This window comes from Marmota marmota, unplaced genomic scaffold (assembly GCF_001458135.2).
Source record: "Marmota marmota marmota unplaced genomic scaffold, marMar, whole genome shotgun sequence".
Lineage (NCBI taxonomy): Eukaryota > Metazoa > Chordata > Mammalia > Rodentia > Sciuridae > Marmota > Marmota marmota.
In genome coordinates, this window is record NW_026000240.1 from 5166407 (window position 1) to 5194227 (window position 27821).

The 27821-nt window shown below is 35.1% G+C and overlaps 1 protein-coding gene across 1 annotated transcript in view; it reads right to left on the reverse strand.

The window, feature by feature from the left end:
• Sec22a (SEC22 homolog A, vesicle trafficking protein) overlaps positions 1 to 27049 on the reverse strand; it is a 59516-nt gene extending 32467 nt beyond the window's left edge. Inside the window, exons 1-5 of the mRNA XM_015486859.2 lie at positions 26949 to 27049; positions 19828 to 19863; positions 19500 to 19700; positions 9595 to 9758; positions 8167 to 8361 (exon numbers count right to left, since the gene is read on the reverse strand). Of these exons, the coding sequence (XP_015342345.1) occupies positions 8167 to 8361; positions 9595 to 9758; positions 19500 to 19681 (541 nt within the window). The 5' untranslated portion in view covers positions 19682 to 19700; positions 19828 to 19863; positions 26949 to 27049. The remainder of the gene's footprint in view (positions 1 to 8166; positions 8362 to 9594; positions 9759 to 19499; positions 19701 to 19827; positions 19864 to 26948) is intronic.
• Positions 27050 to 27821: the final 772 nt, after the last annotated feature.

The following is a 27821-nucleotide window of genomic DNA, read 5'->3' on the forward strand; positions in this document are numbered from 1 at the left end:
CAAGGCCAACATCATTCTAAATGGAGAAAAATTTAAAGCATTCCCTCTAAAAACTGGAAGGAGAAAGGAATGCCCTCTTTCACCACTTCTATTCAACATAGTTCTTAAAACCCTACCCAGAGTGATTAGACAAAAGAAAGCAATTAAAGGAATATGAACAGGAAAAGAAGAGCTCAAACTATCCCTATTTGCTGATGGCATTACTCTATATTTAAAAGACCCCCCAAAAAAAAACTCAACCAGAAAGCTTCTATAACTCATCAATGAATTCAGCAAAGTAGCAGGATATAAAATTAACCCCCCAAAAGTGTGTTTCTATACACCAATGATGAATCAGCTAAAAATAGGAAAACTATCCCATTTACAATAGCCTAAAAAATAAAATACTTGGAAATCTGTCTAACAAAAGAGGAAAAGATATTGACAATGAAAACTACAGACATTAAAGAAATTAAAGACCTTAGAAGATGGAAAGATAAGGATATCTTTCCATCCTATGTTCTTGGATAGGCAAAATTCATATTGACAAAATGGCCATACTACCAAATATGCTATATAGATTTAACGCAATTTCTATTAAAATTTCAATGACGCTCTTCATTGAAATAGAAAAAGCAGTCATGACACTCATTTGGAAAAATAAGAGACCCAGAATAACCAAAGCAATCCTTAGCAAGAAAAGTGAAGCAGGAAGCCAGACTATATAAAAATATTCTCAGAGCTATAGTTAAAAAAAAAAAAAAAAACAGCATGGTATTGGCACAAAAACAGACATGGAGACGGATGGAACAGAATAGAAGATACAGAGACAAACCCATATAAATAGAGTTAAACATATATTAGAGAAAAGATAGCCTCTTCAACAAATGGTGCTAGAAAAACTGGAAATCCATTTGTAGTAGAATAAAATTTAACCATTAACTCTCACCCTGCACAAAATTCAACTCAAAGTGGATCAAAGACCTAAGAATTAGAATGGAGACCATGCATCTCCTAGAAGAAAATGTAGGCCCAACACTCCACCATGTCGACTTAAAAACCAACTTCCTCAACAAGACTCCTAAAGCACAAGAAATAAAATCAAGAATCAATAAATGGGATGGTATCAAACTAAAAAGTTTCTGCACAGCAAAGGAAACATTCAAAAACGTGAAGAGAGCCTACAGAATGGAAGAAAATCTTTGCCACCTACACCTCAGAAAGTGCATTAATCTCCAGGATATACATACAAAGAACTCAAAAAACCAAACAACAACAACAACAACAATAAAAAAAAAAAACCCGATCAATAAATGGGAAAAGGAACTGAACAGGCACTTCACAGAAGAAGAAATATGAATGGTCAACAAATCAATGAAAAAATGTTTAACATCTCCAGCAATTAGAGAAATGCAAAGTAATACCACACTGAAATTCCATCTCACTCTCATCAGAATGGCAATTATCAAGAATACAAGTAACAATAAATGTTGGGGAAAAGGGTGCACTCATATATTGGTGGTGGGGCTGCATATTGGTGCAACCACTATGGAAAGCAGTATGGAGATTCCTCAGAAAATTTGGAATGGAACCACTATTTGATTCTGTTATCCCACTCCTTGGTTTATACCCAAAGGACTTAAAAGCAGCATACTACAGTGATGTAGCCACATCAGTGTTTACAGCAGTTCAATTCACAATAACTAAGCTACAGAACCAATCCAGGTGCTCTTTAATAGATGAATGGATTAAGAAAGTGTGGTATATATACACAGTGGACTATTACTTGGCCATAAAGAAGAAAGAAATTATGTTATTTGCCAGAATTGGATGGAACTAAAGACTATCATGCTGAGTAAAATAAGCCAATCCCAAAGAATCAAAGGCCAAATGTTCTCTCTGATATGCAGATGCTAATACATAATAAGGAAGGGTAGGGAGGGGAAGAATGGAAGTTCACTGGATTAAAAAAAGGGGAATGAAGAGAAGGGAGGTGGGATGGAACAGGAAAGATAGTACAATGAATTGGACATAACTTTCCTATGATCATATATGAATACATGACCAGTGAACTCCACATCCTGTACAATCACAAGAATGGGATCCTTATTCAAGTTATACTCCATGTATGTATAATATATCAAAATCCCCTCTACTTTCATGTATATCTAAAAAGAACAAAAAAAGAAACAAAAAACTCAATGGCCCCCTAAAATAATCCAATCAATAAATGGACAAAAGAATGGAAATTTCTCACAAGAAAAAACACAAATTGCCAACAAATATATGAAAAAGTATTCAACATCTCTAGAAATTAGGGAAATGAAAATCAAAACTGCACTAAGCCAGGTATGATGGTGCATACCTGTTATTCCAGCAGCTCAGAAGACTGAGACAGGAGGATTTGAGTTCAAAGCTAGCCTTAGCATTTTGGCAAGTCCCTAAATACCTCAGTAAGACTCTATCTCTAAATAAAATACAAAAAAAGACTGGAGATGTGGCTCAGTGATTAAGTACCCCTGGGTTCAATACCCGGTACCCTCCCCCTTGCAAAATGGTACTGGGAGAACTGGAAATCCATATGCAACAAAATGAAATTGAATCCCTTTCTCTCACCATGCACAAACGTTAACTCAAAATGGATCAAGGAGCTAGGAATCAAACCAGAGACTCTGCGTCTAATAGAAGAAAAAGTTGGCCCTAATCTCCATCTCGTGGGGTCGGGCTCCAAATTCCTTAATAGGACACCTATAGCACAAGAGTTAAAATCAAGAATCAACAATTGGGATGTATTCAAACTAAAAAGTTTTATCTCAGCAAGAGAAATAATATGTGAGGTAAATAGGGAGCCTACATCCTGGGAACAAATTTTTATCCCTCACACTTCAGACAGAACTCTAATCTCCAGAGTACACGAAGAACTCAAAAAGTTAAACAACAAAAAAACCAAATAACCCAATCGACAAATGGGCCAAGGATCTGAACAGACACTTCTCAGAGGAGGATATACAATCAATCAACAAATACACGAAAAAATGCTCACCATCTCTAGCAATCAGAGAAATGCAAATTAAAACCACTCTAAGATACCATCTCACTCCAGTAAGAATGGCAGCCATTATGAAGTCAAACAATAACAAGTGTTGGCAAGGATGTGGGGAAAAAGGTACACTTGTACATTGCTGGTGGGACTGCAAATTGGTGCAGCCAATATGGAAAGCAGTATGGAGATTCCTTGGAAAGCTGGGAATGGAACTACCATTTGACCCAGCTATTCCCCTTCTCGGACTATACCCAAAAGACCTAAAAAGAGCATACTACAGAGACACAGCTAATTCAATGTTCATAGCATCACAATTCACAATAGCTAGACTGTGGAACCAACCTAGATGCCCTTCAATAGATGAATGGATAAAAAGAAATGTGGCATTTATACACAATGGAATATTACTCAGCACTAAAAAATAACAAGATCATGGCATTTGCAGGGAAATGGATGGCACTGGAGCAGATTATGCTAAGTGAAGTTAGCCAATTCCTAAAAAACAAATGCCAAATGTCTTCTCTGATATAAGGGGGGTGACTCAAAATAGAGTAGGGAGGAAGAGCATGAGAAGAAATTACCACTAAACAGGGAAGGGAGGTGGGAGGGCATGGGAGGGAGAAGGGGAATTGCACAGAAGATGGAAGGAGACCCTCATCGTTATACAAAATACATATATGATGGTGTGAGGGGGAAGAAAAAAAAGAGAGAGAAATGTGTCACAGTAGATTGGGTAGAGAGAGTTGATGGGAGGGGAGAGGTGGGGAGGGGGGATAGGAAGAACAGCAGAATACAACAGACACTAGTATTGCTGTATGTATATACATGGCTGTATAACCAATGTTATACAGCAATCTGTACACGTGGAAAAATAAGAATTCATACCCCATTTGAATCAAATGTATGATATGTCAAGATCATTGTATTGTCATGAGCAAGTAATTTTAAAAAAGAACCACCCTACATTAAGATTTTTTGTCCCTTCAATCAGAATGCAAATATCAGGAATATGAATAATATACCTGGTGCAGTGGCACAGCCTACAATCCCAGTGGCTTGGAAGGCTGAATTCAAAGCCAGCCTCAGCAACTTAGTGAGACCCTATCTCCAAGTAAAATATTAAAAAGAGCTGGGGATGTGGCTCAGTGCTTAAGCAAACCCCTGGTAATGTAATAATAATAATAATAATAATGAGAAGGAGAAGGAGAAGGAGAAGGAGAAGGAGAAGGAGAAGGAGAAGGAGAAGAAGAAGAAGAAGAAGAAGAAGAAATAATAATAATAATAATAATAATCCTGGCAAGGATGTGGTGAAAAAGATCCACTAATGCAGATTGATGGGACTGTAAAATTAGTACAACCACTTTCTCTAAGATCAAGACAGGAACAACACAAGACTATTTACTCTTTTGCTACTTCATTCTTCTGAGTATATTTTGTTTTTTGTTTTTTGGGTTTTTTTTAATTTTTTATTGTGGTTAAGCACAGGACTCCAAATCTGCAGTTATTTTGTTTCTCCTTTAGAAGATATCATTAAGTTGCCTTTTGGCTTCCATTGTTTTTAATCAGACCTTTTGTGCATTTCTGATGGTTTGTGTTGATATAGTCTAGTCTTTAGGTACCTGGTTATTTATGACTGCCAAGCATTCTATTTTCAATATCTTATTGCAGACATAATTTGAAATTTATGGAACTATCTTCTTCTTCTTCTTCTTAAAAAAAAAACTATTTGCTTCTGCCAGGATCTTTGGAACATTAAGCACAGAATTATCACCTCACTCCAATTTTAGAGAACATGATGATTCACAACTGAACTCCAATCCCTATAAGAGCCTATCTACTTCAGTTACCCATATTCCCAGGGTGCAGACATCCAGGGTTCTAATCCAAAGCTGAGGAATTGCTGGTAAGGTTCACCACCTTGGTGGGCCCTTTTCTCAAATCTGCCTCCCTAGTTCTGAGAGGCTGTCACCTGCTCCCTCTAGAACTGGAAACATTGGGTTTCTCTCCCCAGGGCTCCATCCTCTTCTGTATCCCTAGTAATTTTTAGTAAACTTTGTGGATCTCCCAAGACTCCAGGAAGATTATGTCGATTAAATTCTTCAGGGGCTGGGGTTGTGGCTCAGAGGTAGAGCACTTGCCTAACACGTGTGAGGCACTGAATTTGATCCTCAGTGCCACATAAAAATAAATAAATAATGTAAGGTATTGTGTCCATCTACAACTAAAAAATTATTTTTTTAAAATTCTATATATTAGAGTAAATCTACATATTCTACAGAACATTACATTCAGCTTTTCTACAGGTACATAGTGGAACTGCTGGCCTCAATTACCTATTCCATCACTAACAGATCTGGAAGTCTTCAAATAAACCTCTCATTTATTAGTGACTTTAAAAACTGAACACAATCCACATTCAATAATATTTACTCCTTTAAAGTACACATTTCACAAAGTTTTAGTATACTCAGAGATATACTAAAACTTTTTGTAAGTTTTTTTTAAATATTTTTAGTTGTAGATGAACACAATACCTTCATTTTATTTATTTATTTTTATGTGGTGCTGAGGATGGAACCCAGTGCCTTACACGTGCCAGGCAAGTGCTCTGTCGCTGAGTTACAACCCCAGCCCTTATACTAAAACTTTGAAGGATCCCAAAACTTTAAATTCCACAACATTTTGTCACCTGCAAAAAGAAATCCCATGCCCACTCGTAGTAGCAGGCATTACCACCTCTCAACCTCTTGTTAACCACTAATCTACTTTCTGCCTCTATGGATTTGCCTATTCAGGACATTATAGGTAAATGAAATTATAAATATGTAGTCTTTTATATATGGCTTTTTTTCACTCAGTACAGTGCTTTTAAAGTTTACCAATGTGGTATCATGTATCAGTACTTTATTTCTTTGTTGTTGCTGTTGTTGTTACTTAAGTATTTGATTGAATGGATGGATATACCATATTTTGCTTATCCATTCATCAGCCGATGGAGATTTGGGCTATTTCCACTTTGGGGTTATTCTGAATAATGCTGCTGAGAACATTCATATACACATTTTTTTTAAATTTTTAAACTATTGATAGAACTTTATTTATTTATGCGCAGTGCTGAGAATTGAACACAGTGCCTCACACATGCCAGGCAAGTGCACTACCGCTGAACCCCAGCCCGAGCCCCCATATACACACTTTAGTGTGGAAATATTTTCATCTATAATATAAACCTAGGAGTAGCATTGTTGGGTCATATGGCAACTCTGTGTTTAACCTCGGAGGAATTTTCCTGCAGTAATGTTTGTGAGTCTCAATTTCTCCCCACCAACATATCTAATTGTCTGTCTTTAACCATCCTAGTTGGCATGAAATAATATCTCCTTATAATTTTGCTCTATATTTCCTTAATGACTAATAATGTTGAGCATCTTTATGTGATAATTAACTAGTTGTATAATCTTTGTAGAAATGCCTATTCAAATATATTTCCAATTTATAAACTATATTTTTTATTGTTGAGCTGTAAGAGTTACTTGTACATTTTAGACACTAGTCCTTTATCAGATATATGATTTGCAAATATTTTCTCCTATCCTATGGATTGTGTATTCACTTTCTTGATTATGTCCTGTGAAGAATAAAAGGTTTTAATTTTTATGAAGTTCACCTTTCACTGTGCTTTTGGTGTTAAATCTGAAAAACCTAGTACAAGATCACAATGATTTACAACTACATTTTCTTCTGAGAGTTTAATAGTTTTAATTGTGAAACTGAGGACTTTGCTCTATTTTGAGTTAATTTATATACATATATATATGCATACCTGTTCATATATAGGAAGGTAGGGCTCCAATTTCATTCTTTTACATATATATATCAGTTGCCCCAGCATTATTTGTTGAAAAATCTATTCTTTCACCACTGTCTTGGCATCATTGTCAAAAATGAATTGACCATAATGAAAGGATTTACTTCTGTACTCTAAATTTTATTTCACCGATCAACATGTCCATCCTTAAACCACACCATACAGTTTTAATTACTGTAGTTTGGTAGTAAGTTTGGAAATGTGACTGGGAGCCCTCCAACTTTTTTTTCTCCAAGATTATTTTGCCAATTTTCTGTCCCTTATATTTTGATGTGAATTTTGGGATCAGTTTTCTATAAAAAAAACATAGCTGAGATTGTGTTTAATCTGTATATCAATTTGGATAATTATCAGTACATATTAGCAGCTATCTTAACAATACTGTCTTCTAATCCAAGAACATGAAACTACCTTCATTTAGGTCTTTAATTTCTTTCAATGATGTTTCATGGTTTTCAGTGTATAGAATTTTCTTAATTTTATTTTCAAATTATTCACTGTTAGTGTACAGAATATAATTGATTTTTGTATAATGATCTTATATCCTGCAACCTTGCTGAACTTGTTTATTAGATTTTTTTTTTTTTTTGGCAGATTCCTCAGGATTTTCTAAGTAAAAGATTATAACATATATAAATAGAATTATATTATTTTTTTCTCTGCAATTTAGATGTTTTATTATTTCTTGTCCTTGTTTAATGAGTGACCAGATTATTTAGTGAAATCTGTGTTATCCTTAGATTAGTTTACAAGGAAGAATTTTAAGTTGTTCATCCAATGGCATATGCTACTTTACAAACAATAAGATTTCCATTTTTAGGCAGAAGTTTTCATCCTGTCACAACTACTGAAGATGGTGGTATTCTTTGGGAGGAGAGGCTTAAGTAGATGATCATTAAGACCTTTATATTTTCTGTGATAGTCAAGAACCCTGGTTTAAATGTTGCAATTTTGATATAATTTAGATCACTTTACATCTTATAAGTAAACATTACAAAAAGCTACTTTTCATTTCTAGATGTGTTCACAAAAAAACTGTCAGTGTTTTCCTAGCAAAGAGATCCTCTGAGATTGCCATTTGAAAGTATTTTCCTGAGTAGTCACATATCTGGTAGCTTACTTTATAAACAATTGGGAAAAGGGGTTGCTTTGAAGTTCTATATTCTTCAAGTATCTGATTTAAAATACTAAAATAAAGTCATTCATTTTCAAAAGTTCCTCAATTCTTATTTCAAAACAGAAAAATTTAGTGAAATAATTGAGATTTAAAACTCACCAGAAGAAATCTTACCAGCACCTTTATAGTCAACAGAAAATGCAGATGTGACTCCATTGGCTGACCCCAGTTCACACATAGGAATTTGATAAGGGGGCCTCAGCTTGATTTCCATCTGCATGTCAGACAGATTTATCTTTGTTGAAAGAGACCTGGGATTATTATATCGCTGCTTGGTCCTCTGAATGAAGTTATCTATGTAAAATAAAAAATAAATTTCCTTGCAGTCATTTGTTAATTAAATCATTTGAGAGTGTGATATTTATGGTCAGTAAATTTTATAGATAAACAGTTTAATTTTTTATTAAAAATTATTCAATTTGTCAGGAATTTTCAATATTATTTCAAATAATATATCAGAGAACCATCAATTTCTACTCCAAAAATTATACTCTAGAAATTAGTAATTATAATTAAACTAAGGGTTTAACACTCCCTGAAGGTATTACATCCACTTCAAGGAACTACAAACAAAAAAACAGCTTTTAATTTTAAACCAAAGTCTTAATTTATAGGAATTCTTATCTCATGAAATATTAAATCTGGATATAATTACACAAGAACATATACTATAAATTACATGTTTTTATAAATATGTTTTCTAATACTGCTTATGCCATAAGAATGTGTGTTTTAAAGAATAAATATTGGGCTGGGTTTGTGGCTCAGTGGTAGAGCGCTCACCTAGCACATGTGAGGCACTGGTTTCGATCCTCAGCACCACATAAAATAAATAAATAAAGTAAAGGTATTGTGTTGATCTACAACTAAAAAAATTTTTTTAAATAATAAATGTAATGAAAACAATAAAAGATATTTCCTAAATATCTTCCAAGTGGAATTTTATTTTTACTATTTGTTCCCCCACCCTTCTTGTATATTAGGAGTTGAGCAAGCTACTGCCCACAGCAAATCTAGCCTGCTGTTTTTGCAAATAAAGTTTTATTAGACCATAACTACCCTCATTCATTTATGTATTGCCTATGGCTGCTTTCAAGCTACAATAATAAAGCTAAAGAATTGTGGCAGAGACTGTATGGCCCTTAAAGTCTAAAATATGCACTCTCTGGTCCCTTCCAACAAATGTTTGCCAACCACTATTATACATTAAGCAGCCTATAAAAGATTATCACATAAACACAAAACTCTGAATCTCTAGCTTATATATTTCTCATTGAGAAACTGTCCTCTGGAATTAATTACTTGAACTAATAATCACAATCCCCTTCACAGTTCAAAAACATTTTTTTTTAAATAGGCACTCAAATTAGGTAAGAAGTTGCCATAACTTATAGATCATTTACCAAACTATTCCACTAAAAACAAGTTAGCAGAAGTCCCTCTACCCCTGGCCAGTATTATATAAAAAATTGCTTATGAATGGTTGGAGACAGGATAATAAAAAGGTTAAAAAAATCAGGCCCTTACCAAATTCAATGAAACAGTATGGTCTGACAGCAGTATTTGTCTTCGTCATGTTATAAGTAGTAATGAACTCCTTCTGAAGCTCATCCAGGAAAGAGAAGGCGAGAACATTTGGGTAATTTTCAGTGCACAACATCATGTAGCTCACTCCCAGAGAGCTAATAAAACTACAGTGTAAAAAACATTGGTTTTAAAATTTCAAATTAAATCAAGGTAATTCGTTGCTTCACAAGACTGGCTCTATACATCATAAACTGTTGCTACAGTGGCAATGAAGGTATTAGCATTTATTATGTATTCCAGCAAAAAAATAAAATAAAATAAAGTAACCAAAATATAATACTATTTTAAGTTGAGGTTTAAAAACAGCAGACAAAAATAATAGAATGTGCTACAGAAGGAGACACACTGTGGTTCTAACATTTCAGTTACTTATCATTCCAGGTAGAAAGCAGGGCAAAGGATATATAAATAATAAGCATTATAGATTCTAAAATCTCTAACCCTTCACAAAGCTAGTAGAAATTAATATATTTGAGTCAAGAACTATTTAAGAGATCCTGATGAAAGTTATCGACATTATTCCCAGAAGGATGCCCAAACAACACAGAACTTTGCACACAATTTCAGAGAAGTCACTGATCTTATGAAGTTGTCACTGACCCCAAGAATCAAATCCTTTACACAATAATGAATTATGAATCATTGGGGGGGATTTATTAGTTCATAACAACAACAAATACATAAAAGGGAGAAAAAGGAAAATTCTTGCTTATAGCACAATGCTGAACACTGACTAGTAAATAAGGAGGTATTGCTATCATTGGGAAAAACTACCATTTTACAACCAACATAGTAAAAATTTAGATCAGGCTTATACAATCATGTATATCTAAGAGGAAATTTTGATGAGCATCAGTATAGTTGAATGGTTTAAAAAAGTATTCCAGTAGAATATTTATTAGTTCTAAAAGGAAAATATTACATTGTGGAAACTAGACAACATATTAACAAAGTATTCTAACATAACTGATGAGGGGCAGGTGGGCAGAGCACCTCCAAATGTGAAATCCTAAGAAACATCATCTATGTAGTATTTTGAGAATGCATAATCTAAATCTAATCAAAAACAACAGAATGACCAACATTCTAGTTTTTAAAGGATGAAGTATATTCTTTAAAAATCTCAATGTTGTAAAAAATATAAAAATTACAAAAATGTTCACAATCAAAGGAGTCTAAAAAACTATGAAAACTAAATGTCTAGTCTGCATCCTATGCTAAAGAGAGGGTAAAATGCCATAAAGGACATTTCTGGGGTCAACTGAAAAATTGGAAAACAAGTAGATTAAAGTATGTAATCAATATTAATTTTATTACAACTAATTAATAAATGTGGTTAAAAATATCCCTAATTTTAAAAAATACACATTGAAATTGTTAAGAAGAAAGGGGCATGGTATTTGTAAGTTTCTCTCAAATGGTTCAAAAAAGAACAAATGAGATAGATAAAAAGGTAGATAAAATGCTAACAAAAGATGAATCTGGAAATGGGTATTATTTGTATTTTTTATTCATTATTATTACTCATATTACTTTTCTGTAAGACTGAAATTATTTCAAAATAAATTAAAATTTTTTAAAGTTCTACTTTAAGCATTAAAACATTTAGATTAAGCATGTAAATTTATTAATATATTGAAAAAATTCTAGAATATAGTTTATACCATCCCCCCATATGAATAAGCAAAACACAAATTAAACCTTTTTAATGAGACACTTAAATATCCTTTTATAGTACTGTCAATATAACTACTCTAAATCAGGGATGGTAAACATAACAAGCAGGCTGTCACTCCATACTTGTCTGCCATGCACTGCCCATCTATGACATATCTTCACTGCCAATCCTGATCCTGGAGCACTGGAGCACCTACACACACTTTCTTTCTAATAATGAAGGTGCATAATTTATTATCTTTAAATTTAATGTCTGAAGCAAATATGTTCACAATTCAAATTTTAAAGGAATCATAATGAAAGGGAACACTAAATTAAAATATTTTACCCCTTTCTTTGCTCAGAGATACCCAGCTCTCCTTCTCTCAGGCAATTCATGATTATTAACTTCTTATATATCTTTCTACTGAGAGGTATTGCATATTCAAGTAAATAACTGTGCCTTTGCACGTGTGTGTGAGAACACTTTTTAATAAAAGATCACCCCAGGCATTCAAATGATTTAAGAGTAGACAGGTGAGTTAGCACATGCCTGTAATCCCAGTGGCTCAGGAGGATGAGACAGGAGGATCACAAGTTCAAAGACAGCCTCAGCAAAGAGGCCCTAAGCAACTTAGCAAGACTCTGTCTCAAAATAAAAAGGAATAGGAATGCTCAATGGTTAACCACTGGGTTCAATCCCTGTATCAAAAAAGAAAATGATGTAAGAGTAGCACTTGGGCTGGGGATGTGGCTCAAGCGGTAGGGCGCTCACCAGGCATGCGCGGGGCGCTGGGTTCGATCCTCAGCACCATATAAAATAAAAATAAAGATGTTGCGTCCACCAAAAACTGAAAAATAAATATTAAAAAAATTCATTCTCTCTCTCTCTCTCTAAAAAAAGAGTAGCACTTATTAGTTAATTATCTATTATTAATGATGTGGTATATAGCAGTGATAAAATTATTCTAATCTTATGCTTCTAGAGTAATCTGGAATTCCTTTCTGAAGTTCCAATTAATACAATCATTTTTTTCAATGTTTTTCAAAATACAAATTGTGGCCCATTAGTAGGTCAAATACAAGTTGCAACCCATTAGTATGTCACAAAATTAGTTTAGAAGTGACATTTTCTAATTTATTTTCTTTAAAAATGAAATAGAATTTAATAGAAAATATTTGAATACTATTTCATGAAACTTCTATTCAAGTTTACTATATGTATATATGTAATAGTCACAAATTCAGCTGCATCTCTTCCCAAAGATCACAATCAAAAAATTTAGTCACAAACTTTTCATACAATTTTCTACAAATTAATATTTAAATCAAAGGCCAAAATACAGGTTTCTAAAGTGATTTTTTCCTCCCCCAAAATCTTCATTGTCATTATCAAAATTATTTGACATGTCATTAGACTTCAAATATATACCCCAATAAAATGAATACCTTGAACACAATTGGTGATTGCTTCTGTACACTCTGAACTACCAAATGGCTAACTAGAAATTATAGTATTATCCTCAGGAATATGACTGAAATTTTGGTAACCATTTTTCCAAATTGATAAAGAGTGAGCCACAGCAGCTACCTGAAAGTTTATTTTGCTCATGCTAAATTTAACTAGAGAATTGTACATGAAATAAAGGAAATCCTGCTTTTTTGATTGTTAGCATTTACAGGAAGTCTTTATTTTACTATAATTGCATGATACTCTCTGAAAAAGCTATAAAGTGTTTTACATTATTATGGCTTTTCATAGTAAATTCAGCCTTTTAAAGCTTTCTTTGAAATAAAAAGAATGTTTCCAAAGTATATACTGGCTCAATTGATTTGCACTCGTAATAAGTAAAACAAAGCAAACAACTAAAAAAAGAAAAGAAAAAAACCTGATTTTTCAAAGGTTACTGGAACAAATTTTGTTCAATACTGGGAATTGAACCCAGGTATGCTCTACCACTGACCTACATCCCCAGTCCTTTTGATTTTTTATATTGAGGCAGTGTCTCACTAAGTTACCCAGGCTGGTCTTGAACTTGTGATTCTCCTGCCTCTACCTCTGAGTTGCTGGATTATAGGCATATGCCCCTGCACCCATCTGAGGACTACTTTTGAAGTAGTCTGAAGTCATTACAGACACTGCCACTCCAGCCTGAGAAGCATCAGGAACTCTGCATTCTGCACTTGTGATGCTCCCAATCCCATCTCCACTAGCCTTAAATTCTGACCTGGTTAACTCCAACTCATCCCTTACTTTCTTTCTTTTTTTTTTAATATCTTTGTTTTTATTTGTTTATTTTTATGTGGTGCTGAGGCCGAACCTAAGGCCTCACATCTGTGAGGCAAGCGCTCTTCCATTGAACTACAACCCCAGCCCCTTATCCCTTACTTTCAAAAGTCCTCAAAGCACAAAATCTAAACTGATCCTGCCCTGATGGTTACAGCACTGTAGCTATTATTCTTTGTGAACTAGCCCAAGCTGTAATTGTATATGTATGTGTTTTTTGTTGAAATGTCTCTCTCAATCATAAATATGCTCCATGAAAGCAGGATGATTTCTATATTGTTCACCATTGTGTTCTTAGCACCTCGAATATTCTGTGTCTAGAATAAATAAGTGCTCAGTAAATGAGTGAATTAAAGAGTGCAAAAAATGGCATCATTTACTTATTTACCCACTAATTACTTGAATATATCAAGCATAGATAACTGTACAATCCTGTGTTATTTACACAAAGCCGAAGCTCAATAAACACTAGAATAATTGACAGAAGAGAGTACTATTTTACCTGCTCTTCTGGTCACTGTTCCCCAGAAGGTTTCAGGGTCCAGGTCAGTGACCCTTCAACATATCCTAAGCAAGGAGTATTCTCAGAGGCCATGGAGATTTACTCACTTCTGCAGTGAGTACTCCCAGATGGCTTCACAGTTCTAGCAGACCTCTCTTTTCTCCCTTTATCACTGTTACTACGTATGCGTATGTGTACACTGCAGACATGCACATGCTTGTAAGTACACACACACACATCCCTCTTTTCTCCAACTTGAGTATAATTTTTTATATTGCCATCCTTTTATTCCTAATTTATTCTAATTTCTTAAAAAATTTTAATCCCCTTATACTTATGGGCTTTAGTGCCAATGGGGTTTGGCCTTTCTAGACACCACCTTTCCCGTGGCCAAGAAATTTATCCAATCTCATAACATCTTACATTGGCACTTACATTGCTTCTTTATATTCTTCCAGGACCAAGTGCATCCTGAACAAGTGGGACTGGTAAAAGTCCAACCTCTAGACAGGGATTTACTCCTTCCAATTACTTTGTTAAACAGCTAATTCTATCAAATGTTTAAGTTATATCACAAATGATTCCTAAAGTCCAACAAAAATAATAAATGGTTTTAGACATTAAACTTTTCTGATAACTAATTTCATATACAAACTGTCAAAGAAATTTTAACAACACCAATCAAACATTGAATTACATTACAGCAAACTAATACTTAGTAAAAACAATGATTTTCCTCTCAACAGATCACAGAACATCTAGCACAGGTCTAGCATTCTACTTTAAATCTTTGCTGTCAAAGACAAGCTTCCTACCTGCCAGGAAGCTGCAATGCAATTACCAAGGACTTGAAACAGTGACAGAAAATAAGAAAAAAAATGCATTTTACAGCATGCCCAATGACAAAATATATAGCAAACTATTTGTAAACTGACAGTAATAATTCATATTTTCATCATATATGACATACAATTTTCATTCTACAATTGTACCATTACACATAGAAAAATCTGTTCATCCTTTGTGGCCACATTTGCCCAGTGAATAGTTTTCCTGGGTGCACATTCTCTAGTAGGATGTGAAATCTTTAATCTACTGTTAAAATTGCTAAGAAAATTATTTCTTCCACACTGAATTCCACTAAAATAAAATGTTTATAAACTTTTAAATATTAAATTAAAAGGGTTGATATTATGAAAGTGAGCATGTCATATGGTTTTTATTACCACCAAAAATGTTCAACAGGAAATAAGTAGAAAACAATAATTCTGTTATTTGTCAGTGGGACGATAAGGAGATAAGAACCAGAAAGAGAGCTCAGTAACACTGGCTTTGTTCAACACTAAATCAGAAGCTCTAAGTTTCTCTCACTTATTCCTTTTATATGCCCAACTTTCAATTACCCTCTAATAATGACCAGCATATCATGTACAAAAGTGTCCCATGAATAAAAAAATCCATTTAAACCTCATCAAATACAAAACAGCATTAATATGCAATATTCCAGGTAACTGCAACTTCTAACAGAATGCTAAAGGAAAAGGTGAGATAGTTTTAAGGAGCTAAAGGTGATTACACCAGAGACTTGGATAAAAAACAGACTAAGCAAATTTTGCCTTTGACACCTTTCATTTCCTTTCCTGTAGAATTAATCTATCCCCTGGTTCACCCTTTCCCACTACCCTAACACCACCACACCCCAGGAAAGATTCTAACTTTTTTAGATAATTGATCACAAATAATCATTATATCACCAAAGTTTATTGCACCTAGATCTCTCTTCCCCACAGAAACTGTATTGAAAGAATAATTAGGTTCTTAGGCAAGTTCACAAGAGCCTATTTAACACATATGGTGCTGAAAAGCTATGTGTTTTGTCATAATAAATAGTAAAAGAGTATTGAGACAAATTAGGAAAGTAGGATACACAGGTTCTCTCCTTGCCCCAAATGGCTTGGTAGCCACTGGAGGTTTGCATTCCCCTCTCACAACCTCTTTACCTGCCAAAGTTCTAGTCTCCAACAAGGTAATGTTGTCCCACTAAATTTAGGCTTAATGTATATTCTACTCCTCATTATTTCTCAAAATAAATAAATATATAAATAGGAGAGGATATTTCACTTATTTCTTTTACCTGGTTAATTTCTTTCTTCACAATAATTGAAAATAATTAGAATTAGGAATGCTCACTGTCAAGAAAGGGGTTAAAGGTAAAGGGCAGCAACTTTTTTTTAAATCAAATATGTGATTCCTGCAGTTCAGATATAGAATTTATTAGATTTATACTTCAAAAGAATTTCTTTATATCCCTAAGTCTCATCTACTTTATCTATAAAATAGAACTATCATGACTAAATACCCAGCATCCCTTTGGGGAATTTCCTCCAACCCCACCACCTATTCTACATAGCTTTAGAAAATCTGCCCATCAAAGGGCTGAGTGTGACCAACTAAAGAGTACTTCATCCCCTCGAACCACAATGATTAGTCCAAAACTGGGCCATGACAACAAGCAAAGCCAAATTGAAGTTTTGTTCTTGAAACATGGAGGGAGTAGTTTTTTGGTGGGACAGAAGTAAACCTGGAATTAACTGTGCAAGTGTTTTCCTGTCTGTGAATACCTATCTGAAAAAACAAGAGACTGTGGAAATAAAAGATTGCTGACTGGAACATCTGATAAATGCCACCCCAATCTTTCACAATACATTTTTTTCTTTTGGCTCACTGCATTTTTATTTTTAATGGCCTAAAAAACCAGATACCGCTTAATATTTAACAATGGAGAAATGAGCAAATAAACAATGGAGAAATGAGTAGAAAAATCATTGCACAGCTTTTATAAGTTTTTAATTTAAAAGTAAAATAACTGTATAAAACTGTATCAAGAACAATCTCTGCTACATTAAAAAACTCATCAGAGAAAAAAACTGGAAGGAAATATGCTAAGATAGTAATGATGTTTGAGTGTGGGATTATGAGTGATTTACTTTCTTTTAACTTTCTTGTATGTATACAACCAGAATAGTTAACTTGTATCACCTTGAGGAGTCTTTCTCCTTTGCCTAAATACGTATTCCATCAAAATTGGGGGAAGAATAAAGCAAAAATACTGAACACAATACTTTTTTTTCCTTTAAGCTTATATGAATTGTACATCTGCCCCCAGCAATGAGAAAGAGCTCTATTTATTAGCCATTCACAGAACTGTTGCAAAGCTTAATGATCATTGCAGATACTTAATAATTTGGTTATTGTTGAAGTTGTTACTTCTGTAATCAGAAAGTATCATCAAAGGGTAAAAAGAAAGCCCTGCTAGAGACTAAACTAAAAGACAAATAGGCTTAAAATAGCATTTTTGGCTGGAGGTGGCAGTTTGGGGACAAATAAAAAGTGACCCCTCGGGCAAGGAGAGAATCTAGGTGGTTCACAGCCATTATCAGACTTCAAGTGAACAGGCAATGAAAGAATTAACAAATTGTATTTCTTGCACTAAAATTCACAATAAGGTATGACTGACCTCCCAAATGGTATTTGTCTTTTCATAAAATCAATGTCTTTATGTTAAAAGACATCTCAAAATGTACAACTATCATTTTCAAACCCCCAAAAATCAATCACAAAATTTTAAGATCTCAGATGACACAACTTAATTTTCAAATGTTTACCATTAATGCATTAGCCATTGTTTTTTAAGTAATGAAATAAATTTATTCATTAAATATTTATTACAACTTCAGGAAAGTAGTCTTCCACCTATGAAACAGATGATTTTAAAATTTCTTATAAACAGAATCATAATATTGCCAAGGAATGTGAAAAGAAATCACAAAAATGGATATCCCTACACTCCACTCAACTCTGCCCAATTAACAAGATTTCTCCAAAGTTGAAACCTTTTGGAGAAAATGAAGACTTAATTCCATGACACTCTGAACACTGTCAAACTCCCAAAACAACCATCCCTCATTTAGCAGCTATGACAGCTATGACACCATGCAAGACACTGTGCTAGCAAAAGCCATGCTCTAGGGATTGTGTGCCACTAGCTGAAATGAAGTGCCCAGCCACTATGCTCAGATAAAATACATCATTTTCCCAACACACAAGAGAAGAAAATTAAAAGAATTTTTTTAAATGTTACTAATTTCCTATTTTTTCTCTCTCAAAATTCTGGTCTTTTTCTGTCATGACAACTCGACTCTAATGTGAGGTATCATCTGATTTAGCATATAAATATACATTTAGTTACTATGGTGCCTCAATTTCTATAGAAATTTGAAAACCATGATGCTAAAAGATGAGGAATTAAAAACAGTATAGGCCATGACAGGTCAATTTCCTCAATGAGCTACAACCCAGTTAGAGCAAATAATGAATTTAAATTTTTTAAAAAAATTTTTTAGTAGTAGATGGAAACAATACCTTACTTCATTTTTATGTGGTGCTAAGGATTGAACCCAGTGTTTCACACATGCTAGACAAGCACTCTACCACTGAGCCACAACTGGAGCCCTGAATTTAAATTTTTAAAACAAAATTTAACAAATGACAAAAAAAAAAAAAAAAACCCAAACAAGTTCTACATGTAACCTGTGAAGGGAATGAGATCATAAGAGAAATGTAACACTAGTAATGAGGAAGAAGGTGATTAAGAAATAGGCTATAAAATAGGCTTTGGAGGGAAGAGAAGCAATTACTGGGACCAGAAGAGACCCAGATATAGCCTGTGGTAGTTTTAGGCTGTGCTACAATGTTGCTACTATAGATCCCATGAGTTTTAACTGGCAAACTCCTGGTAGTTAGTTGCTCTGAGAATTTTAAAAGTCAGGTAACAAATAAATTGCCAGTTTTATATATTTCAGACTAAATTCATTGTCATATACTGTGAAAATCTCAATAAAAACCATCCAAGACTCTTATCAATGATAGAAAATATATGAAATCCAGAGTCTTATCAGCAACTAGTTCCTTGTAAGGAACTTGTTTTCCAATCCTTTTTGAAAGCTTGGCTATAAAAACAACATACACAGAGGTTTTTTTGTGCATGGTTGTAAAAAGTTATGCAATCTATTCTTTTAGATATCTCGGAACTATATTCTTGGATCAGTTCAGATTAGACGTCTGCCAATTTATCCCACTCCTAAACTCTCTCAAAAAAACCTTCTTCATGCACCATACCATTTGCTTATACTAGGAAGATATAAAAATCATTAAAAGCTCACTAATATGGCTACTGGATGACATAATGACTACTATTTCGTATAACTTTAGAACATGATTATTGCCTGGAACAAGTTTTTCTAAACTAATCAAACCTTAATTTCTCTTGCAACCACTTTAACTTCATTAAAATGACAACCACTAGGCAAGTGATTCTAATGAAACAAATTGAAGTCTTACTTAATGTTATAACGTCCAGTTTTCAGTGTACATCTATCAGGAAGTTGAGCAAGTTTCCTTGAAAGCATTTTAAAATACTTTCTGCACTCCTGCATTCCTGTGCTTTGTTCATAATCAGTAGAAGCAGAAAGTGGCAGTCCATCTCTGACACGAATGACAGAGGCAGATAAAATCACAGACATTTCAACTGACAGAGAAGACCTAAAACAAATTGAACAACCTGGGTTAGATAAAAATTAGAGTCAGCTGATAAACATATGCAAAAGCATTTAACTCACTAGTAATCAAAGAATACTAATTAGGACTAGGGATGTGGTAGAACACTTGCCTAGCATGTGCGAGGTCCTGGATTCAATTCCCAGCACTGCAAAACGAAAAAAAAAATACTAATTAAAACAATGATATATAATACTTTACTTAACAAATTAGTTTTTAAAAAATTAATCATTAATCATTGCTTCTATCTGGCATTCTCATATAAATATACAGGTGAAAGTAAAAACTGGCATAAATATCATTCTCAAAATAATTTGGCAATGTTTGACAAGGGTTTTAATGCATTTATACCCTTGACCTCAATAAATTTTACTATATAACCTATCCTGAGGAAAATAATTAAAAATCCAGATAAAATTTTAAACAGAAAGACATTCTTCCACTCAAATAACTGAAAACAACCTAAAATTTTACAACAGTATAATGGTTAAGTAAATTATAGTATACCCATATAGCAAATATAGTCTAGTAACTAAAAGTTACTGCTGTGAACAAAGGTTTACTAATGTACTAAAATGCTGATATATTAAATAAAGAAAAAAAGCAGGATAAAAAGTGCATATTTTTTTCACAAAGATAAAAAGAAGGGAAAGGGAGGGGGAAATGAAGAGAGAGACACAGGAAAGATGCCAAAATTAGAATAACGCTAATGTCCAAGAAAGAGTATTATGGGGATTTATTCTATAATTTCCTACATATTCATAAAAGGGACATATATTACCTTCATAATCAGAAAATAATTTTTATTTAACATAAATCCTAAAGCTTAAGGAATACTGGTTTTCATGTTCTCAATCCTTTTTACCAAAAAGTAAATCCTAATAGTCTCTTTTATTAGATTCTGGTCATGCTTTACAAAAACAAATAAAGCATTTTACAGATCTGAGTCTGAAAGAAACTGGGTAAATAGTCAAACTTTGATAAAACACATTGTAGTTCTCAAACTTTAGCTTGTGTAAGAAGTTGGAAGTCTAGTTATATAGATTACTAGGCCCACCCCCAAAGAATTCTGATCACTGACTGTGGGTGGGTTTGGGAATCTTCAATTTTAACTAATTCCCAAGGTAATTACTATTCTTGTTAAGAGCCATACTTTGAAAATTGCTGAATTATACTTAACATATGCTTGGGAAGTATCATCACATGCCTCATTTAATCTATCAATCAAACTATCCATTCCTAGGCTGTCCTGCTTAAATTTCATTTTGGCAAAAGAAAAATAAATTCCTGATTTTTTAAAGACAAAAACTCAATTTAAACCTGCTCGTTCTTTTCTTCCACCTTTATTTATTTGTTTAGCCTTTCTATGTTAGCTATATCTTTCTTAATTAGAGTCAGAAGAAGAAAATTGCACCAAAATCTAAAGCCACTGCATGTCTAACATTGTTAATTAAAAAAAATTAATGAATTAAAACATGTCTACCACCTGAGATTAAGTGATAACTTCTCTGTCAAGCCATCAGAGTGCTTCTTTACTAGCAGTAGAGGCTAGTGGTAAAAAGTCAAAAACGTGATCTGTCTCAGAGACTAAACTAATCTCTACCTGTCCACTTCAGTTAGGTCAATATTATCCCATTCCAAAAATGAAAAAACAGCAACACATCAAAAACTGAATAGAAAACCAATTGGTATAGTTTAGAAATCAGGAATTGACAGTTTTCATTGCTGTAGGAAATCCAAATCTGACTGCCCCATCCATAGTGGCAACTGATCTGACAATAAGAATTAACCCAATAAAGCTAATGTATTAAACTGACTACTTTCTTTTCTCTTTTCATGAGAAAAGGGGAGTAATCTCTAGGTATTAATATGTCATTACCCTTTAACGTTTTTCTCCTATAATAACTTACAAGGAAAAAAACAGAAATAAATAAAACCTAACTTTTTACTACAGTGAAATCTTCAAACTAAAGCCCCAGTGTTTCATATAAAAATCAGCATTTTTTTTTCCAGTTTCTTTTTTTCTCCTAAAAGCAGTATCAAGAGAAAGCTAGGCCAGGTAAGCCAGGTATGATGGCACATGCCTTTAATCCCAGTCACTTAGGAGGCTGAGGCAAGAGAATGGCAAGTTTGAGGCTAGCCTCAGAAACTTAGAGAGGCCATAAGCAATTTAATAAGACCATCTACCCTTTATCAAAATAAAAAAATAAAAAGAACTGAGAATGTAACCCAGAGAGAGAGAGGGAGACAAGAGAGATGCAATCCCTGAAGATTTGAATGATCTATATAATAAATGCAGCTTTTAAAATATTATTTATTAAACCACAATTGTAACCTGTAGTCTAAGTGTAAGGAAGGAGGAAAAATAACTTATCTTTTATACCTGACCTTTCTAGAGCCTTAACAGAAGTATTAGGAGATTAATACATTGCCAACTTTCATATAGTCTTCAAAGTTACTTTTTTTTTCTTAATGACTTGGAAGACAGAAAGATATGATTCATTCCTAAAACATATACTGAGAAAACTTGTTCTTATCAACTTATAAATTCTACTCATGGAATAAATATTTATAGAGTATCTACTGTATGCTACGGAATTATGCCAGACATTTGGAATACATCATCCCTACCATCAAGAAACATCCTCCAAATAGAGAAATTCAGATAAAAAGAACAAATACAACACAGGCTTTACTGACCACCAGTTTATTAAATGGAAATTTTTAGTTAAACTTGCATTTCAAATATTTCTAATACACACTTTGGGTTGGTAACTTAAAACAGAACATAGTAGTTATATTCCTGCCAAAATCCTTAAAAGGTTGTTAGAGGACCATTTTCATTTATCAGTAAAATAGGATTATTCCTAAGGAAAAACCAAATAAATCTCTTTTTCCCAGAGTAATGTGATCTAGAATCCAGAGCAGCTGAATTTAAGGAAACTGAGATGATGCTGGGAACAATGGCTCATGCCTGTGATCCCAGCAAATGGGGAGGCTGAGGCAGGAGGATCACAAGATGAAGGCCACCTCAGCAACTTAGTGAGTCCCTCTCTGAAAATAAAAAATAAAAGAGACTGGGTTTATAGCTCAGTGGTAAAGTGCTCCTGGGTTCCATTCACAGTAGGAAAAAAGACAGAGAAAGAAAAAAAGAAAAAAAAAAAAAGAAGAAGAAACTGAGCTGTCCAATGAACAATGCCAGGCTTAACTAATTTGTACAGACTCCAATTACCTTAGGATAAGCAGCAGTGTCTCCTCTATTAACTCAACAAACATAACCCCCTTTTTTTCCCCTTTGTATTCTTACTGTAGTTTATTTTAAAACAAACAAAACCAAAACTCCAATGTTATTTGAACTATGCTAGTAGTAAAAGGAATCTGCTTATATCAAGGCCAAGCTAGGATTAGAGTCCAGGGAGGGTCATGGTTGATAAAACCAATGAAGAACCAATGGAACTAAGAAAAGCAAAAGGTTACAATAGGGCTGGGGTTGTAGCTCAGTGGTAGAGTGCTCGCCTCGTACGTGGAAGGCACTGGGTTCAATTCTCAGCACCACATAAAAATAAAAATAAAGGTATTGTGTGCATCTAAAACAAAAAAATAAATAAAAAAACAATAAAACCAGTGATGTTTAAAAAAAAAAAAAGGTTACAACAATTGCATGGGAAGCTTTGAGAGAAGTTTTTATTTTAGCAAGGCCACAAATAAACTGTTAAGCCGCTGGTCCATTTTTCCTCACACTTAACAAAGAAAAATATTACATCTGCCTTTAGATCCCAGAAAATTCATATACTATCCGAGTACTCAACCGTATTTCCTTTTCTTTCCCCAACAGCAACTACTGGAAGGAAAAGTCCAAATTAGACTCTATGTAGATGTGTAAAGGCTGGGAAAAATAAACTCCCACAATGCCAAATGACTAAATGGTTTGCAACCATCCCAAGAAAACAAGATGCTGACTCCTCTCCTTCAGCTTATGAGGTAATGATTATAGGCTCAAGGTATCAGGAAGGCATTGCTCAAAAAGCATCAAACATGAGTAATTTGGGGTTTTGATTTTTGGTTTTCTAGTACTAAGGCTCAAATCCAGGGATACCACTGAGTTACACCCTAAACCCTCACTGCCTCTTTAAAGATAAAAAACATTTTATATAAAAGTCACTCATACTTTTAGTTCATCATTTACCAAACTTTCATCACCTAAGCACCACTTTCAGGATATTTACCTTATCTGTATCCCACCTGTACTAATACTATATTTACTAAATATTAGTCTTTCAACTGACTTTTGTCCCATATTTTTAAACAATAACATCTGTGAAATCAGTTTTTTTTAAAGAGAGAATTTTTTAATATTTATTTTTTAGTTTTCGGCAGACACAACATCTTTGTTCGTATGTGGTGCTGAGGATCGAACCCAGGCCGCACGCATGCCAGGCGAGCACGCTACTGCTTGAGCCACATCCCCAGCCCTGAAATCAGTTTTGAGTCATCATGTTTTTCTCCCTATTTTAATTAAGAAGAAATGTTTTTGTTTCATTTAAATATGGGTGTATGAAAACTTTGGAAGAATTATTTTTTGAATGTCCATCTGCTTATCCAATTATCTTATGTATGTGATGGTACCAAAGTTTGAGAAACACTAACATGGTAGACATTAATTTATTAAAAGTACTAGCTGAGTCAAGCATGGTGGCACACACCTATTATTCCAACAGCTCAGGAGGCTCGGGATGGGAGATTGCAGGTTTGAAGCCAGCCTCAGCAACTTACACTGAAAGCAACCTAGTGAGACCCGATCTCAAAACTAAAAAAAAGAAAAAGAACTGGGCATGTGGCTCTGTGGTTAAGTGCCCTTGGGTTGAATCCCCGGTAACAAAAATAGTACTATCTGAGGTCTGTGTACTTAAGGAGTTTAATGTGGGGATTGGCTACGTAACTGTGACGCACAGATGGGCAGAATGATTTAACTTAATTGGCTATATTAACTGTGATACACAGGGTGGGAGCAGAATAAAAAGAGGGTAAGGGGAGAAAGTACCAAGGTATCAATTTATTCTGTTGCTTTGCCTGTGCCCCTACCTCATGAGCAGTCTCAGATACTAATTACAAGTGCTTACACTGCATAGTGTGTATAAGACCTCAGGCTCCTCAACAGATTATACCCATATCTGGTAACAGGGGACCCAACATACGAGCAAATGTGTCCATGCCCAACATTTGTACAGCTCCACATAGTTCACATATACACAGGCATAACTTTCATTTTATAGATGACAAAACTGCACCTCACTTTTTTTTATTTTTTATTTTTGGTTGTCAGTGGACTTTTATTTTATTTCTTTATATGTGGTGCTGAGAATCAAACCCAGTGCCTCACACATGCTAGGCAAGCACTCTACCACTAAGCCATAACCCCAGGCCACTGCAGCACACTTTATCAGGTGCTAGCATATAGCAGAAATAGTATTTAAACCTAAGTTTCTAACATCTTTACATTATTGTTCTATATCAATCTCCCCAAACCAACAAGGGATAAGAGAGAGAGAGAGAGAGAGAGAGAGAGAGAGAGAGAGAGAGAGAGTTAGTTAAAAGAACCTATCTAGCTGCTCATTTTGTAATAATAATAAAAAAATAACAGCCTATGCTTTCTTCAAAAGGCAGTAGAACACAGTACTTAAAAGATCAGGCTCTGGTTCAAATCCAGGCTCTATCACATTCTAGCCATGTAACCTTGGGCAAACTTTGTCTTTCTAAATCTAAATTTCCTCACCTGTAAACTGATAGTCTATCTCTAACAACATCTACCTCACAGAATCATGTAAAGCACCTGACATTTGTAAAATACTAAAAGTACTACATTATGTATTTGCTATTCTTACTACTTACTGATTACCCTCTATGAAATAGGCACTTTCTATATGTTACCTCATTTAGGCCTTCCAAAAACTGTGAGGTGGGTATTATTAGTTCCATTTTACCTTTGAGGAAACTCAACCCAGAAAGTTTAAGCATTTTTTGTTAATCCCTACACTAGTAAGTAGGGGTTTGAGTGTGAAAAATTCTCACAACTCTGAGACATTGCTCCTAAATATACTGAAACTTCTTACATGTAGAAAACGGTACAAGCACTTCTAGGTTTCTTTCATACATCAACATAAACTACTCAAGTTTTAATCAGTTACACATCAAAAACAAAACAACAATCAAACACACACACACACACACACACACAAATGATGTGATCATTCTCAGCACAGCAAACGCCCAGATGTCCCATCAACTTAGGGCACGGTCACAGGTGGCAGATTCAAATTCTAAACAATGTACGAGAAAGTGTAGATACAGTGTAGGTACTGTTCAGGTACTGCCTACTCCTTACAATCTTGGCATATGAGCAAATATCAGAAACATGGAATGTGATTCAGAGTTATATATTCAGTTATTCCACCTATCAGTACCCTGTCACGTCCAGTGTAGTACCTGAAGACTTGGCTCTGGGCTGGGCTTTAGCTTATCTGAATAGGCATAAGAGAGGGTAGTTCAGAAGCTCGCCACCTGCCCAGGTGGATGTTCCGATCCAGGGGACTAAGCAGCAAAAGAAAGGTGTAAAGCTGTTTTCACGGGCAGAGAGATTCAAACCAGCTCCGACTCGGCCTTCTATTTCCAATACCTCCACTTTTGAACCAATTGCTAAGGTCTGCCACCTCGTTCCCAAAGTGCCATCAACAAGGCCTCAATGGGTTTCTGGGAGCCAACATGGGAAGCCTTTAGCCTTTAGGTTCAAAACTCATTCAAACCCCACAAAAGGCAAAGTAAGCCACCGGTTCAAGTCCTATCCTGCCTAAAAGAAAGAGGAAATGCCACCTCAAGCCGTCTCGGGCCATCTAACAGCCTAGATGTGCTAGACATTTGGGGCCAGGGAGTCCCTACCACCACCTGCTGACAGCCCAAGGCGACCGTCTTTCCCCTTGAGAAGCCACTCTCCGGGCTGCCCCGGGGCAGGCCTGACAGGGAGCAACCGCCGCCCGCGCGGCCCACAGACCCAAGGTGCAGTGAGGACCAGGACCCTGCATCCCCGCCCCTCCAGAGACATTCCGGCTTCCACCCGTGGCACGGCTTCGGTTCCTGCTGGGGGCAGGCCGTGGTGGAAAGAGAGAACAAAGGGAGCCGCCAGGGGTCCGAGCTACTCTGAGCAGCTAGCGAAGAGGACTGGCAGGAGCCGGGCCGTACCTGTCGAGCCGGGACCAGCAGCTCCGAGTGACGTGCCACGCAGTGCATTGTGGGACCGGGAGTGGCCTCTCGGCGGGGCAATCCCGAGTCCAACGTGGCTGGCGCCAGCGGAGTTAAGCCCCACCCCCGCACCCAGCACGCCCGGGCCAATCAGAATCCGTGGGAAGCACTTGCCAACCCGCCCACTTCCGGGACCTGCCTTAGTCCCGCCCGCTCCAGGAGAGATCCCCAGCCTCTTGTACACCTGCGCCGGCAGATTACCTAATCCTCTGAGAGAAGAACTATGCTGTCCCTCGGAAACAAAGCTAATATTCCCTCCCTGCCCTTCTATATCTAGAGGTAGTTTGTTTCTGACACGCAAACCTAAAGCAAGAGCTTATACGAGGGACAAGGAGAAAAGCACTCTCTGGATGAGCAAAGAAAGGACCTGCTCCAGTCTACCATCCGACACTGGAAAGAATCTAACCATGGCAGAGAAGTGCCAATTGCTGACCCCATACCCTCTTCCAGACTTCACGTGATCATGCATTATTAAACAAGCATTCACTGAGTGTCTTACAAGCAACAAACACCGTGTTCGACTTCTGTTACAGGAATGAACATAATATTCAAAGGAATTTAAGATGTCATGGGAACAAGAGACATTAAAACAGAAATTGTTACAGCAATATAAATGGGGATCAGTATTATGAAGAAAATTTTTTACTTGTTCTTTTAAAGATATATGACAGTAGAGTGTATTTTGATATATTACATACATGGAGTGTAACTTCCCATTTTTGTGGTTGTATTTGATGTGGAGTTTCACTGGTCATGCATTCATATATATATATATATATATATATATATATATATATATATATATATATCTTA